Source organism: Impatiens glandulifera, chromosome 5 (assembly GCF_907164915.1).
Source record: "Impatiens glandulifera chromosome 5, dImpGla2.1, whole genome shotgun sequence".
Classification (NCBI taxonomy): Eukaryota; Viridiplantae; Streptophyta; class Magnoliopsida; order Ericales; family Balsaminaceae; genus Impatiens; species Impatiens glandulifera.
This window is the reverse complement of record NC_061866.1, coordinates 51,463,471-51,478,904: the sequence shown is the minus strand read 5'-3', so window position 1 is coordinate 51,478,904 and position 15,434 is coordinate 51,463,471. Positions and strand designations below refer to the sequence as shown.

Genomic DNA, 15,434 nt, shown 5'->3' with positions numbered 1-15,434 from the left:
CTTCACTTTATATATCCCTCTAGCCTTCTATCCACTAATGGACCAATTTCTTCTACCCACTAATGGACCCATTTGGGGCTAAATTGTGTTAGAAAGGAAAGGCCCATTAATTAAGAGATTTAATCCACTCAAATAAAAATATTTTTTTATAAACTGTCTTATTTCATCAAAAGAAAAAAAATATATTAAGTATATTTAAAAACAAAATAAATTCATATAATATGTTAACTTTAATTAACAATAAATAATGTAAATTAAATATTTATTAAGGTATAAATCACATTTATTAATAGTGTAAATCATTTATTTTATTATTTTTTAAATAAATTAAATATAAAAAATAATATTTTATTTAAATTTAATAGTTTTGAATACAAATATTCAATATTATATAATTACAAATTAAAAATAAAGAATTTAAATTTACAATAATTTTTTTTATAAGAACTATAAATTAATAATAAATATATTTTAATTTTATTAATATACAATAAAAAACATTAAAAACTGTATTTTTAAATTATTCATATTAATAAAATAAAATTCATATAAATTAAAAATTTATTTAATGTTTCTTACTATTTAATTTATTATTATTAAATATTTTCTTATTTTAAAGAATATAATATATAAGAAAAATAAATATATTTATTTAAATTATATAAATTTAAAAATATATAATAATTTATAATATTATATTCTATATAATATTATATATATATATAACTTTTTAATATTAAGTTTTTCATATTATATATTATTAAATAATTATAAATATATATACTTTAATAAATCAAATTTAATTTTTTATAATATATATTTTAAAATACAATATAAAAATTAATTATTTTAAAGTTAAATTAAAATTATATTAGTTATTATTTTTTGTTTTATAAATAAGATTAAAACTAAATTTGATAATTTAAAAATTAACACATATAATTTTTTTTGGTTATATTATTAATTTTCAATATAATAATATTATATTTATTTAGAAAATAAATAAATAAAACTAATAACACAAAAATTATATAATATAAGAATGATATTTTAATAAATTTGTTATTTAAAAAATATTTAATATCTTTAATAAATAATTTTAAATTTTAATAACATCAAATCTAATATTAATTTTTTACAAATTTTTAAAACAATTATATATATAATAATAGTTATTAAAAAAATAATTATATCATTTTATATTATTATATGTTATATAAATATATTAATAAATAATTATTTTATCATTGAATTTAATATTAAATATAAAATAAATATTTTATGAAAATCTAATATTTAATTATAAACTTTATTAAAACAATTAATTTTTTTATATAAAGCAATCATATATAATTAATATATTTTATTTATTTAATTCGACTATTTGATTTATTATTCAAAATTAATATTTATAACTTAAAATTTCATAAAACAAATATAAAAACAGTTATTATTTAATTTAAAAAATAAAAAATTATATTATAATTCTTTGTAAAAAATGAAATTTTAAATGATATAAAATTAAAATTATTAATAATTATTATATAATTAATTTTTTATTTTATTATTAATAAAAATAAACTGTATTTATTAAATTAACTTTAGTTTTAATTAATAAAATTTTGATTTTAAATAATATATTGGATATTTGATTTAAAGTATAGGTGAATTCTAAATTAATAATTTTAAATAATTAATAAAAAAAAATTATATTATTATTAATATAGATTACAAAATTAAATTAAGTTTAGTTTTTTTACTAATATAAATTACAAAACTAATTAAATTTTTTTTAATTTTAATTTTTATAATAATTATATATATTGTTTTTATTTACTATTTTTTAAATTAATTAAATTATAATTGCCTATTTAATTTTTTTAATAATAAATATTTATCAATTTTAAATTGTTAAATTATGTTTACTAGAAAAAAAATAATCATAAATAAACTAGATATATAATATAAATATAAAATAAATATATAAATTTTATTTTTTAAAAATAAATAAATTAAAAATATTATTTTTTTAATAATAAATTTAATAATTTATAATTATATATATTAAAATGAATAAATTTAATATCAGGAATATATAATTATATAAAAAATTAAAAATATTGAAAATAAATATATATTATAATAATATTTTATTTGTAATTATTTATATTTCAGGTTTTATAATAATTTTGTTATATTTGAAGGGAATATTTTTTAAAATATAAAATTTTATAAATAAAAAGAATTTTGTATTATATAATTTATAAAATTAAAAATATATCAAATTTTTTTTTGTTAAAAAACTTAAATTAAATATACTATAAAATAAATATTTAAGAAAATAGAATAATATAATATGTTTAAAAACAATGTTAAGTAATTTGAAAATATAATATAAATTTATTTTATATATTATTAAAATAAATATATAAATATTATTTTTCAAAAAAAATAATTTGATAGAAAGTTGTTGATTAACAAATTTGAAAATATTATATAAATTTATTTTATATACATGTTATTAAATTTATATGTGCTAATAATATTTATATTAGGAAATTAAAAAATATTTTTATTGTATAATTTATAAAATTATTAAAAAAAACTTAAATTAAATTTTTTATAAAAAAATATTTTTAAAAAACAAAATAATATGTTTTTAATTAATAATAACTAAAAATTAGAATATATTATAAACCTAATATTATATATGATTTGATATTATATATGTTTAATTTTAGTATCATACAATAATCTTATAGTATATCACATTCTGTATGAGTACAATGTTTTTTTTTTATCTAAATGAATGAATATTGTTTTATCTTTATTAAAAAAACAGTTATTCAGAACTAAATCACCAATCATAGTCCCATTCAAATTAGAAAAATATTTGTTACTTAATTTTTTTAAGTATTGAATTAAAAACTCTCAACAAAATACTTTATTAATAATTTGTTGATCATGGTTATAATTTAAGTTTGTCTTTGCAAGAAAAAAAAAACTTGACTTTGTTGATATGCTTGCAACAGAAATGTATATAATTAAAATGGCTGGCATCATTAATATAAAAAACGAAGTCAAAGAAGTTGAAAGAAAGTTGACAAAATATGTTTGTAATTATTAGGTATACATATATTTTGGATAGAAACATTTAACTATAATAATTTATAAGCTCTTTCACCTATATGTATATATATATATATATATATTTAATCTTAAGCTCTTAGAATATTATAAGAGATTCTTTACAAACCCTACCTTACAAATGCAACATAAATTATTTGATAGTTTGATTGGTTCTCAGTTGTCACGTTATGCCCCCATTATATTCTCTTTTGAAGAAATAAGGATTAGATGATTAATTGTGATAATTAAGGACAATAATTTTCTACAAACTAACCCATATATAAGTGTATATTTACCCTCTCCCACTTTTTAGGTTTTTTTAGGGCTGTTTTTTTAAAAAAAAAAAAAAAGTGTATGTTTACAATCTGCTTTTATAAACTGAAAAGTAAGAAATGCATGAATCATATTGAAACAATGAAAATAATTTAGTTAATCTGATATATATAGATAGATACTACAAATTAATTAAACTGCTTCCTACCATTCCACGTGTCAATAAAACAGTGTTTGGACTAATGTTTTTTTGTTTATCGGATTAAGACACTTTAATTTATGTTAGGATAATATATGCTTTGATCATTTAAATGTAGGGACATTGGTGGTTAGACTTTTACTATATATTTGTCATCTCTTGACTTTTTGAATTAAAATTGTATAAATATATAAATTGATAAGTGAACCATCTCACATAGGAGTGGATCTATATATATGTATACCTAATTTTGGTAGATAGTATGGAAAGTTTGAGTAGGAAAAGTTATACATTTATTTTATCATTATTTCGGTATACAGAAATCTCGGTATGATATCAGTTACAGATCATACAAAATATTAACAATATATCGCGATTTTGGTACATAATCGATATTATATTTTTCATATCGAATAATATTAAATTTTAATTTTATTTTGATTTGATTTTCAAAATTTAATTTTTCTAATTAAATTAAAATAAAATTTATTTATTGAATAGAATAAATCTATTAAGGTTGAAAAGAAAATATATATAATTTTAATGTTGAACTTTAAATATGTAAATATATATATATATATATATATATATAATATATATATATATATATATTAGATGGTTAATTGATTTGCTGAAAAATTCACAATGGCCACATGAATTTATTTTAAAAAAATGAAAATTAAAACATGATTATTTGTACCATACTTTACCAATTTTTTTTAATTTTTTTTCTTTTTTTATTTGTTCCGGCTTAAACTCAAAACGCTTTCAAATGAAATCAAACTTATTACCTTTTAATCTTTTAAGCCGACATTTACTAATGGATTACCTTAGTGGAATTATTTTACCATTTTTTAGATATACCGAAAAAGTATTTTATCGCAAGAATATTTTCAATTTAGTCATTTTCTCATCCGAATCTCACCCTAAAATGATTAACAAGTCAAGACTGGATGAGAGCAATATATATAGAGTCAACATAAAGCTCTATATTGTTTTGTAATATTTGGCATGGTATATATTATACTTTAAGGTGAAAAAACTGATTAATTAATTAAGAAGTAGAAAACCTAGCTAGGACAAATACAAAAGACTGAATTTAAATATTTTATTTGATCTGTGTAGCAAGTTGTCAAACTTATTGAAACCTAAGTCAATAAAACCAATGATTTATTGATGTGTAATTAGCAAGAGCCGCCCTTTATGGATAGGATTAGACCTATATACGTATTTTTTAAATATTTGTGTTTCTTATCTTTTTAAAGAAGTCAATTAGTAAACAAATAATTAACTCCCTTCTATATATAGGGAGGGACATATCATTAGATTGTGTACATTTGGGTTAATTCGATGAATAATTAAGAGAGAAAGAGGTACATTAATACTCATATGTAATTGTAATTAATCGTATTTACTAACCAAATTATGTTTTAATGGCGTAATTATAATTTGCAGGTGTTCTTATGATGAACTAAGGAATTACATAAGGATGAAGAATAATGTATTTAATCATTCTTCCAACATGAATGTTTATAGTGGAAGTTCTTCATCAAATATTACTACTCATGATCACTTTATATCACAATATTACAACAACAATATCAATCAAAGTATTCATCCTTCAATTACTACTCATCACTTCAATCATGATGATGATCATACAAACATCAGCACCAATATCATGGATAAGAATAAGAAAATCAAGATCAAGAACATGAAGAAGATTAAGGTGGCTTCAACTGCTAATTGTTTCGAAGAACAACAACAACGACAACTCAAATCGGATATTCAATTCCAAACACACAAAGTATATGCGTAGATTTATCATCTATTTTGGGAAAAAAATCATTTAAAGCCTCGAGTATTTCCGAGCTAATCATGATTAGCATAATTATAATGGGGCTTAATTATAATTATAATTGGGGGATTTAATTAAGTGATTAATTAATATGGAATAATTGTTATGCAGGTGGTGACAGAAAGAAGAAGTCAAAAGCTTAGTGATAAGATTACAGCTCTTCAAAAACTGGTTTCTCCCTATGGCAAGGTTAATTTATACATAATTTATTAATTAATTTAATCTTAGATGGGTTCTTAATTAAATAGTATAATAATATGTTTTTATTATTTATGTGAATTATTTATATATATTAATTATTAACAGACTGATACAGCTTCAGTACTTGAGGAGGCTTTCATTTCAATTACAGAACTCCAAATACATATTAAGGTAATTAATACCTACCATTTCAAATTTATCATATTAAAACTATTAATTGTTTTCTTTGTCTTTGTTTTTATAAAAACAGAACATGTCTCTTATGTTCATGAGTAATAACCATTTGGATTCCCAGGTAATTAATTTCTCTATTTAAAATTTAGAATTAATTGTAACACCTAATAATATTATTCAATTTATTTTGTATCAGAAAAGTGAAGATCAAATGGAGTTACAAAGAATGGGACTTTGCCTAGTTCCATTGACAGCAATTCATTCCAAATTTGAGGGCAAAAGCAAATTAATACCAAATTCATTGAATTATCATTATTAGTATAGAAGTGTGTTAATTTGGTTTAGTAGAACTTAAATATTAATTAGTGCGTTTTAAATTTAAATTTTGAAATCGGTTTTTGTTGATGTTATTTTTGATTCGGGCTTGTTTTTGTTATTGAGAATCATTTTTCTTAACATATGTTATGTAGTTTAATCTTTTATACACTATATTATGTTCAGTCTAAGTTCAATAGATTATTAATCACAAATAAAGGGAAATAAGTCTTGTAAAGTCCCATTTTTTTTAAAAAAATTATAAGTAATATAACTTTAAAATGTAAATATATATAACAAAAGGAAATGATCAATTGAGTCTTATTTGGAGACCAGTTCATTAATTATCGAATAAATATAATTCTGATTAATAAAGTAATAAAAAAATTTAATGTGTCATTAGAAAAAATAAGGATTTAACCATTTATAATATGATTAACCTATTAAGATATTACTAAGCATAATTTAAGGGTCACAAACCGTGTATAAAAGATACAAATTTAGTTAGATTCTTATTTAAAATATTTTAAAATAAAATTTATAATTATAAGAATTGGGTTAACTTTCTAATTTCTTTTAAGTTATAGTAAGCCAGTTTGTAACTTTTTATATTGTTATTTGTTTCATATTAAAAAAATCTTTAATTTATTTATTTTTAAAACTCTTCATCCTGAATGATTTTTTTTTCTTCAATATTCCTAAAAATTAACCCTTTAATCTTATTATTTAAATTAGAGTCGTGATATAGGCAACGAATTTAAGAACGAAAGTAATGTCACGAATCTGACGCGGTCTTCCACTTGTGTATGAGAGAAATAAAAAATATAAATGACCATGTTCGGGACAAAAATCTCTAAAAGATTGTCATATTCGGGACAAAAATCTTCTAAAATGGTCATTTTTGGGACAAAAATCTCTCAAACATAATCATATTCGGGACAAAATTCTCTCCTAAGAACTATTTTTCTAATTTTTTTTCTCTCTCACAACCCTACACGGTATAATTAAGGGAAATTTTACTTTAAAATATTTTGATGAAATTACTCTGTCACGTAACGCGAGAAGACATATCTCTCGCGAAAGAAGGAAAAATCTGTAAAATTACACTCATTCGTCCAAATATTTTGAAATGACCGTCTGCCCAATTAACCAGCTCATTTAAGATTATTTTTTTCTTTTATTTAGTCAAATTTTCCTATAATTAGTTGCTCACATATTTCTCGTTAAATAATTTTTTTTTAAATTTATGTTTTAATATTTTAAATTATTAAAAATGGAAATTTTATGTTAAAAGTTCCAATTTAATGTAATTTGAATAAAATCTTGAATCCATCCTTTTTGTTCTTTCACTTCTCTCCCACTAAAACCCTATCAATCAATCCATCCATCCATCCATCTTCCATTTCTGCGAAGAAAAATGTCTCGACGTCTGGATATGTCTCTGGATGACCTAATCAAGAGTAACAGTCAATCTAGAGGACCATCCAACCGTAATCCCAGAGTTGGTAAGGGCTTAGAAGCTAATCGCGGCCATGGTACCGCTCCGGCTCAAAGTTACGGTTCCGGTCCAGCCCGGCGCATGCCTTCCGTTGCTCCGGCGAGATCGACACCGTATCCGCTTCCACAGGTGATTTACATCCATGATCTATCTATACCTAGTTTAAATCTTATCTATTTCATGCTTTGACCGCGGTCTTAGTGTATTCTGAAGAACGTCTATTATTCTACAATGCAGATGCTTCAGTTCGAACAAATGCCACCTCCTGGAGGAAAGGAAGCAGAATTAGGTTCTAAGATTTACATTTCCAACTTGGGTTATGACGTTTCCAATGAGGATCTCAAGGTACTACTAGTGTTGAGTTGTTTTCTTTGTCCTCAAACCTCCTTTGATGCTGGATAAGCTGGTGTTTCATTAGGGTTTCAGGAATGAGGCATCTTTTTTATGTGGGTTTTGATGTTACCATTTAGATGTTAGATTCAAGTAACTTATCAGATGAAATTTGGGTTGTTGAGTTGTCATTTGTATGTATGTTCTTGCAGATGTTGTTCTCAGAAGTTGGTCAGTTGAAAGACCACTCAATTCATTATGACAAGAGTGGCAAATCCAAGGTATATTTTCAGTCCTGAAATATAAGCATGATCTGGTTTTGTTTTGTTTTAATAGAATAGTGATCAATGAACACACACAGGGAACTGCAGAAGTGATTTACTTTAGTCAATCAGATGCTTTAGCAGCAATTAGAAAATACAACAATATACAACTTGATGGGAAGGCAATGCAAATTCATATGGTTGGTGTGGATATTGTACCTCCTCAACAACCCACTTTGTTACATACTTCCAATGGCATTTTGGCGAATCCAAATGATGGCATTTTAGGAAGACCACCACCACCTGGGGCCTATGAAAGGTATGCATCCCATTTGGTAACACTTTTTGGATATGGGTCTGAATCTGAATCTAGATGACCTTATGTGGTTTATATTTGTTATTTCTAAATTGTATTTGTCATTTGTAGGAGGTGGAATAATAATAATAATAATAATTATAGTAACGGTAATGGTGGTGGATCTGGAAGGGTGGGACGTGGTGGAAATGGAAGAGTTGTCCAGAAGAAGAAGGAGAAGGTTTGCTGTGAAGATCTTGATGCAGATTTGGACAAGTACCATTCAGAAGGCTTGAAGAGAAAAGAAGAAGATAATAGTATCTAGCTAGCAACTTCACCTTCTAAGGAAAGAGATCTCTGTTTTCGCAATCTGATTTTTGTTTGTCATTGTTTAGTTATGAATTAGATCTACAAAGGAAAGATGAAGACTTTATTTTTAAAGTTTAAGAGGTTCAAATTTTACCAGTATAAAAAATCAGGGCAAATGTTCAAAAAGTAAACCAATTTAGCAAAACATGGCTTAATTTTGCCCTAAAAAGTGTTCATATCCTTTTCTTTCTTTCTTTTTTCTTGTTGAATCTATTTGGGGACAGCAAGTCTTTGGCGAAAATCCTTCTCCATGTGAGGGATGCCATCTCGGAGCTTGATCTTTGGCTCCCAACCCAACAATTCCTTCGCCTTGGTGTTGTCTGGCTTCCTTTGACGAGGATCGTCTGGAGTGTTCTCCACCTTTATGATATCCACTTTAGGGTTGATAAGCTGCCAATATTGTAAAATACCATGCTTAATAAGTTAGAAAGAAATCAATCACAGTACTAGTGATGTGTTTAAGAACCCTAACCTCCTTCACTGTCTCAGCAAGCTCAAGCATTGTAAATTCACCTAAAAGGCAAGATGCAACACAACCATTTCAATTAGGACTGATATATATTCCAATTAAGAAGGAAAACCAACCCTAAAGAATGGGTTTCTTAGACTTTAGGAAGAGGTTAACACGAAATCGAAGAGGCTTTGAAACTTAAATGTAGATTGTTTTCAAATAAACCATTATCATCAACTATTACTTTATCAATCACTTTCTAGAGATTTTTGTCAATAATTTTGGAACACATGCATTTAATAAATATATACCTGGATTACCAATGTTGATTGGTCCGATGTGATCTCCTTCCATTAGTCTAATCAGGCCATCAACCTTCAAATGCTCAAAAAATCATAAATGAGTTCTTCAACTTACAGAATCACCTATTATTATTACTAATAAATACTAATGAAGTTGTTCCTCACCATGTCAGAAACGTAACAGAAGCTGCGAGTTTGAGTCCCAGGTAATTGAACAGTAAGAGGTTCATTGCTGCACCACATTGTAAACTAATCAATAAATTAATTTACAAACTTTAAATGATAGAAACTCTATTGAATTTTTTTATTATTTTTACCGTATTGCTTGAGCAATGAAATTGCTAACGACACGCCCATCATCAATATTCATCCGTGGTCCATATGTATTGAAGATTCGAGCAATTCGTATTTCTGTATGAATGAATGAATATAAGAAAGAAAGAACTACTTCCATTCCTTTCCTTTAAACTCTAGTGAGTTGGATTATTTATTACTCTTACCAATTCCATGTTGCCTATGGTAATCGAACATAAGAGTTTCTGCAACTCTTTTCCCTTCATCATAGCAACTCCTAACACCTAAATCATAACATATTGGAAATTTGGCTTGAATATTAGTTATTGCAAGGTGATGATACTAAGCTCGATCAAGTACATGTCAAATATACCTATGGGGTTAACATTTCCCCAATAGCTCTCCTCTTGAGGATGAATCAGGGGATCACCGTAAACTTCAGAAGTTGATGTAAGCAAAATTCTGTTGGATATACAAAATCTAGCCTATTATGAGAAAGCAAACTTGGACATTCAATCAATAAGAAAAAGGCGTAAGAGTTGAACCTTGCTCCAACTCGCTTGGCAAGTCCCAACATGTTCAATGTCCCCATGAAATTAGTCTTAGTTGTCTGACAAACATATATCATTAAGTGAAAAAAAAAACAGTGAAATAGATGACAGTAACATCTAAGACGGGTAAAAACTGTAATTCAGTTGACATTTTCATAAACAAAGAAAAATGTCAATGAGCCGGAAACATGAGAAGTAGGAAATGCAAGAGGTTCTATCAAAGTGGCATACCTTAACCGGATTGTACTTGTAGAAAATTGGAGAAGCAGGACAAGCCAGATGATATACTTGATCAACTTCAAGTAGCAATGGCTCTGTGACATCTGTAAGAAAACCAAACACAAAAAAAGAGTTTGACAATTGCCAAACAGAAGGGGGAAAGCTACGGATGGAAAAAAAATTAATTTTCATGTCTGAGATGGAACTAGAAGGTGAAATAGAGAAGCATGTTGATAACTATTTTAATGTTTAATCTTATGTCTTGACATACCATGTCGAATAAGCTCAAATCTTGGATGACCAATCCATTGTTTAATGTTATCTTTCGATCCAGTGAAGAAATTATCCGCGACAATCACCTGAATGACCCCAAAAGAAAGAATATAAACTAAAGTAAGGAAACAGACAGTGTTAAAGACAGAACAATTAACATTATGTCTAGATATGAAAAATGTTGGATGCCTTCAATTCCAGTTCAATAAATCAGTCTGCACACCACATGCTGCAAAAAACAGACATAAAACAAGCAAAGGCTAGAAATATACCTCATTCTTCTCGTTTTGCATTAATCTATCAACTAGGTGAGAGCCTATGAATCCGGCACCCCCAGTAACCAAAATTCTCATGTTGGCCTGACCAATATATAATAAGATGTTACAATAAATAATGTAACTTGACAAAGATACTGAGAAGAGGTTGTGATGAACAAATCTTCTTATGAAATAAGATATCTCTTGCTAAGAATCTATCTGTTCTAGAGTAGTTCAGAATAATGTTGATAATTCTGAGAAATAAATATCCAATCAAAGCTGTTCATCTCATAATCCAACTTTCAACTTTGGAACTGAAATGAGCTCAATGGGATCAAGCTATAGTAGTAAACCTATAGTTTTGCATCACATTATAAATCTGAAACAAAAGTTTTTCCAAGGATACCTGATAGAATTTCCCAGTTCTTAATGGAGATGGATTTGGAGGTGCTTTGATAGCTTCCTGATTTGAATCCATTGGAATATCCTAACCTGAAATCAGGAACCCATTAGTGATCATCATCGAATTCAAGCAAAATTCTCCATGAGAGATGATCCTAGAGGCTCTAGATAGTCTATAAGAGCTACCGGATGTAAATCTAAGAGCTTTAAACTTACAGCCAAATCAAACCAAACCAAACCCACAAATAGCAGCTACAAATGAGATCAGATTCAAGATTTCAAATACATCAAGGGAAAAGAGCGGATGAGATATGAATCTTCACCAGAAAACAAGATTGAGATCTAAATAACGATTGAATTTGAAATGAACCTTGATAAAGGGACTGAATTGTTGCAAATGTAGATGAAGATTGAATCACGTTGGTCGTTGGAGAGACCTGATGATTATAATGCACGTTCAAAGAGCAACATTATCATGTCCTTCGATTCATTGGAAAAACCAAATATTATTTTTGCAGATTCGCAGGAACTTTCATCTGTAACGGAAACAATAATAATAATAATAATAATAATGTACTGCATCAGCTTATCTTATAATAATTTTTTTGTGCTAATATTTGATGATTGTTACTTTAGTATAGTAAGTTTTAGTTTGATAAAAAGTTAAAAACTTTATTTGGTAAACAAAGTCATCAAAACAATTAAATTATATTTAATAAAAGTCAAAAAGTTGTTTTTTTTATTCAATTTTTTCTTATAAAAGTTTAATTTAATTAAATAAAATTATTCTCCATTCTTATTTTGATAATTGATTTAGAAGTGATTATGATAACTATAAAATGTTAATTTTTACAAGGGTAAGAATTTTTATATTTTTTAAACATAAGAAGTTATCCTAACTCCACGTCATACCTAATTGTGATTACTAGGTATAGCAATTTTGGGTGATGGAAGGAAAAAAAAAATTGGCTATCTAACCTACCCAAAATTATTGGTTTCGAACAAATAGTAAGAGCGATAAATAATTAAGATAAATGATAGAAGGAGAGAAAAACGTGTTTATTTGGCTGAAAAAATATTTAAGTTCACTAATTTATCCGACCAGAGAAAAAATTATTTATAAAGAATAATTTTTCGATTTTAGTACCGACTCGAACCTAATTTGACCTAAAAATTTTAGTTCATGACTTAACCTGAATTAATTGGGAGAGTCAATTTCAACTAATTTGACCTAAAAATTTTAGTTCATGACTTTAACCTGAATTAATTGGGAGAGTCAATTTCAACTTGATAGGTTTCCATTGTCATGTCTAGTCACAATAGATATATATAAAATAGGGAAATTTGACATAATGACCTAAAAATGGCCTTATTTGATTTTTTTTTTTTTATGGCGACACCTTTTATTTTTTTTGGACGAAAATGTCCCCGTTGCGAGACACAACTGGGTGCATTGTGAAAAGTTCACAATCGCGAGACGCAACCTCGGTTGCGAGACGCAACCTGCATTCGTGAGACGGAAAAAAAAATCGTCGCGCGAATGCCATCCGATTGCGTCTTGCAACGGAGACATTTTCGTCCAAAAAAAATAAAAAAATATCACCTGCGCATTAAAATTTATAAAATATGTATTTTTCATATGTTTTCTAAATTTTAGGTTAAAATTATTTTAACTCAGACTAAATTGGAACTCAATCCTACTTGTTTAACACACTAATAATTTAGTGTTAGATTTATAACTTTAACAAGTATAAACAAAACAATGTTCATCATCAACACAACAATTTTCAACTTTCTTAAGATGTAACCCTAACCAATCAATTACCCTATATATATTTTCCAAATCCTTATGTTTAGTATCTTTCGCGGTAAATTCATGAACTTCCTCGTCTAACTCGATCGAACTAGCACCCGAAACCTTATCAAAAACCATGTTCTTCATTTGTGTCCTTACAACCGCAACACCATCCCAATCCCCAGCAGCCGCATAAATATTCGACATCATCGAAAAGTTTCCATCCTCCTTCATTTCAAGTTTCCTCAACCGTCCTTCTACAATTTTCGCGAGTTCCACATCATTATATTGCCGACAAGCAGCCAATAACGTACTCCAAATGATCGCATTCGCATCCATTGGCATATCATCATTCACCAGCCGAAAACAATCCATCAGACGTCCAGCCCGACCCAAAAGATCAACTGCACACCCGTAATGCTCAATTCGAGGAACTATTCCATATTTTGTTTCCATTTCGTAGAAGAATCTAAGGCCTTCGTCGGTGAGACCAGCGTGAGTGCATGCACTTAAAACCCCAACGAAAGTAAATTCATCCGGTTCAAATCCTTCGCGTTTCATCCTTGAGAAAAGAACAAGCGCTTCTTCGCCTTGTCCATGCATGGCTAAACCTTGAATCATGGCATTCCAAGAAACTAAGTCCTTCTTCCTTATTTCGTTAAATACATTCACAGCCATTGTAAGCTTGCCACATTTAGAATACATAGCGAGTAAAGCGTTTGAAACACCAGTCTTGAAGTTATATCGGGTTCGATTCATATACTCATGAAGATTTTTTCCTAATCCAAGTAAACCAGATTGAGCACAAGCTGATAAGATAGCAATTATGGAACTATCATCTAATTGAAACCCTGATGAGTTCTTCAATTGTTCATACAAACTAATTGCCTCCTTTAGAAGACCCTTTTCAGCAAATCCAGATATTATTGCAGTCCAAGTAACCAAATTCTTAACAGGCATTTGATCAAACAACATTCCTGCCATTTTCATATCCCCAACTTTACAAAACCCAGAAATTAAGGTAGTCCAAGACACCACATTTCTTTCAGGCATTTTATCAAACAGTTCCAATGCATAATTCATATACCCAGATTTAACATACCCATCAATCATTATATTCCAACTATACGAATTCCTTTCAGGCATTTCATCGAACAGTAAACGTGCATGATCTAACTCACCTGTCTTTACCAATCCACTTATCATCGAATTCCAAGACACTTTATCCCGATTCTCCATAATCTCAAACAACTTTCTAGCTTCACTAACACAACCACACTTTGAGTATGTATCAATTAAGGAATTGGGAACATACACATCTGAACAAAATCCATTCTTTTCTACAGCAGCGTGAACCATTTGAACCAAAGGGAATGCATCTTGGCGACCGAATAAGGCCTTCAATATAAAAGAATATGTGAAATTGTCAGGTTGAACACCAACCTTTTGCATTTGGATGAAAGTAGAAAAGGCTTGCGGATTCTCAGAGTTCTGAATATGAGATCTTATAAGCTTATTGAAAATACGCGTATCGTGATGGAGCGTCTGATTGAATACATTAACGGCTGACATCGTTTGTCCGCAAAGAGAGAAGGAATCGATGAGTTTGGTTGAGATGAAAAGGTCTTGATGGAGATTTTCCTTGTAGATAAGTGCGTAGACTTGCTTAAGATGGTTTAAATTTGCATGTTCTTGTAATTCTGAAAGCTTGTGTTCTAAGAGCCGACGCCTGGAAACCCATGTTGGAGCACGGATAGATAGAGAAGACATAGATTATGTGCTCTGTTATTAATCAGAATTTGAAACTAGAGAGAGAAAGCTTCGAATTGAATGTTTTCATGGAGGTTTTGGACTCTTGTTTCTTTTGTGAAAACTTTTTGTAAGTTAGGTATACAACTAAATTTATAATAAAATAATTTAATATACATAACAAATTCAGAACAATTTTTGAAATAATTAATATTTGTGTAATTTTATAACTAACAA

General features: G+C 27.2%; 4 protein-coding genes across 4 annotated transcripts; 2 read left to right on the top strand and 2 right to left on the bottom strand.

Annotated features, from left to right (window-relative positions):
• Positions 1-5,123: 5,123 nt before the first annotated feature.
• LOC124939648 (transcription factor bHLH113-like) lies at positions 5,124-6,153 on the top strand. Its single transcript, XM_047480105.1, has 5 exons — positions 5,124-5,408; positions 5,571-5,648; positions 5,766-5,831; positions 5,911-5,955; positions 6,031-6,153. The coding sequence occupies exons 1-5, from the start codon at positions 5,124-5,126 to the stop codon at positions 6,151-6,153; spliced, it is 597 nt and encodes a 198-aa protein (XP_047336061.1).
• A 1,331-nt stretch (positions 6,154-7,484) lies between these two features.
• LOC124938156 (THO complex subunit 4A-like) lies at positions 7,485-8,973 on the top strand. The gene is made up of 5 exons (XM_047478536.1): positions 7,485-7,776; positions 7,885-7,992; positions 8,190-8,258; positions 8,339-8,559; positions 8,668-8,973. The coding sequence occupies exons 1-5, from the start codon at positions 7,567-7,569 to the stop codon at positions 8,858-8,860; spliced, it is 801 nt and encodes a 266-aa protein (XP_047334492.1). The 5' UTR covers positions 7,485-7,566; the 3' UTR covers positions 8,861-8,973.
• Positions 8,974-9,114: 141 nt separating this feature from the next.
• On the bottom strand, positions 9,115-12,190 carry LOC124938155 (UDP-glucuronic acid decarboxylase 5-like). Its single transcript, XM_047478535.1, has 13 exons — positions 12,024-12,190; positions 11,658-11,743; positions 11,267-11,353; positions 10,993-11,080; positions 10,734-10,825; positions 10,497-10,561; positions 10,325-10,413; positions 10,158-10,235; positions 9,975-10,068; positions 9,823-9,889; positions 9,667-9,730; positions 9,377-9,417; positions 9,115-9,294 (listed from the first exon to the last, which is right to left on the bottom strand). Exons 2-13 carry the CDS (start codon positions 11,727-11,729, stop codon positions 9,115-9,117), a joined length of 1,017 nt encoding a protein of 338 aa, XP_047334491.1. The 5' UTR covers positions 11,730-11,743; positions 12,024-12,190.
• A 1,170-nt stretch (positions 12,191-13,360) lies between these two features.
• LOC124938152 (pentatricopeptide repeat-containing protein At3g29230-like) lies at positions 13,361-15,304 on the bottom strand. The gene has a single exon (XM_047478533.1). It carries the CDS (start codon positions 15,216-15,218, stop codon positions 13,395-13,397), a length of 1,824 nt encoding a protein of 607 aa, XP_047334489.1. The 5' UTR covers positions 15,219-15,304; the 3' UTR covers positions 13,361-13,394.
• Between the last annotated feature and the right edge of the window lie 130 nt (positions 15,305-15,434).

Bases quoted from the DNA above. Each gene is read 5' to 3' on its own strand.
- LOC124939648 (XM_047480105.1), top strand. From the start codon at position 5,124: ATGAATGTTTATAGTGGAAGTTCTTCATCAAATATTACTACTCATGAT. The intron at 5,409-5,570 runs GTATATGCGTAG...ATTGTTATGCAG, and splicing joins TTCAATTCCAAACACACAAA to GTGGTGACAGAAAGAAGAAG. The intron at 5,956-6,030 runs GTAATTAATTTC...ATTTTGTATCAG, and splicing joins ATAACCATTTGGATTCCCAG to AAAAGTGAAGATCAAATGGA.
- LOC124938152 (XM_047478533.1), bottom strand. From the start codon at position 15,218: ATGTCTTCTCTATCTATCCGTGCTCCAACATGGGTTTCCAGGCGTCGG.
- LOC124938155 (XM_047478535.1), bottom strand. From the start codon at position 11,729: ATGGATTCAAATCAGGAAGCTATCAAAGCACCTCCAAATCCATCTCCA. The intron at 10,562-10,733 runs GTATGCCACTTT...TATGTTTGTCAG, and splicing joins ACAAGTACAATCCGGTTAAG to ACAACTAAGACTAATTTCAT. The intron at 10,414-10,496 runs GTTCAACTCTTA...TATATCCAACAG, and splicing joins GCCAAGCGAGTTGGAGCAAG to AATTTTGCTTACATCAACTT.
- LOC124938156 (XM_047478536.1), top strand. From the start codon at position 7,567: ATGTCTCGACGTCTGGATATGTCTCTGGATGACCTAATCAAGAGTAAC. The intron at 7,777-7,884 runs GTGATTTACATC...TCTACAATGCAG, and splicing joins CACCGTATCCGCTTCCACAG to ATGCTTCAGTTCGAACAAAT. The intron at 8,560-8,667 runs GTATGCATCCCA...TGTCATTTGTAG, and splicing joins CCACCTGGGGCCTATGAAAG to GAGGTGGAATAATAATAATA.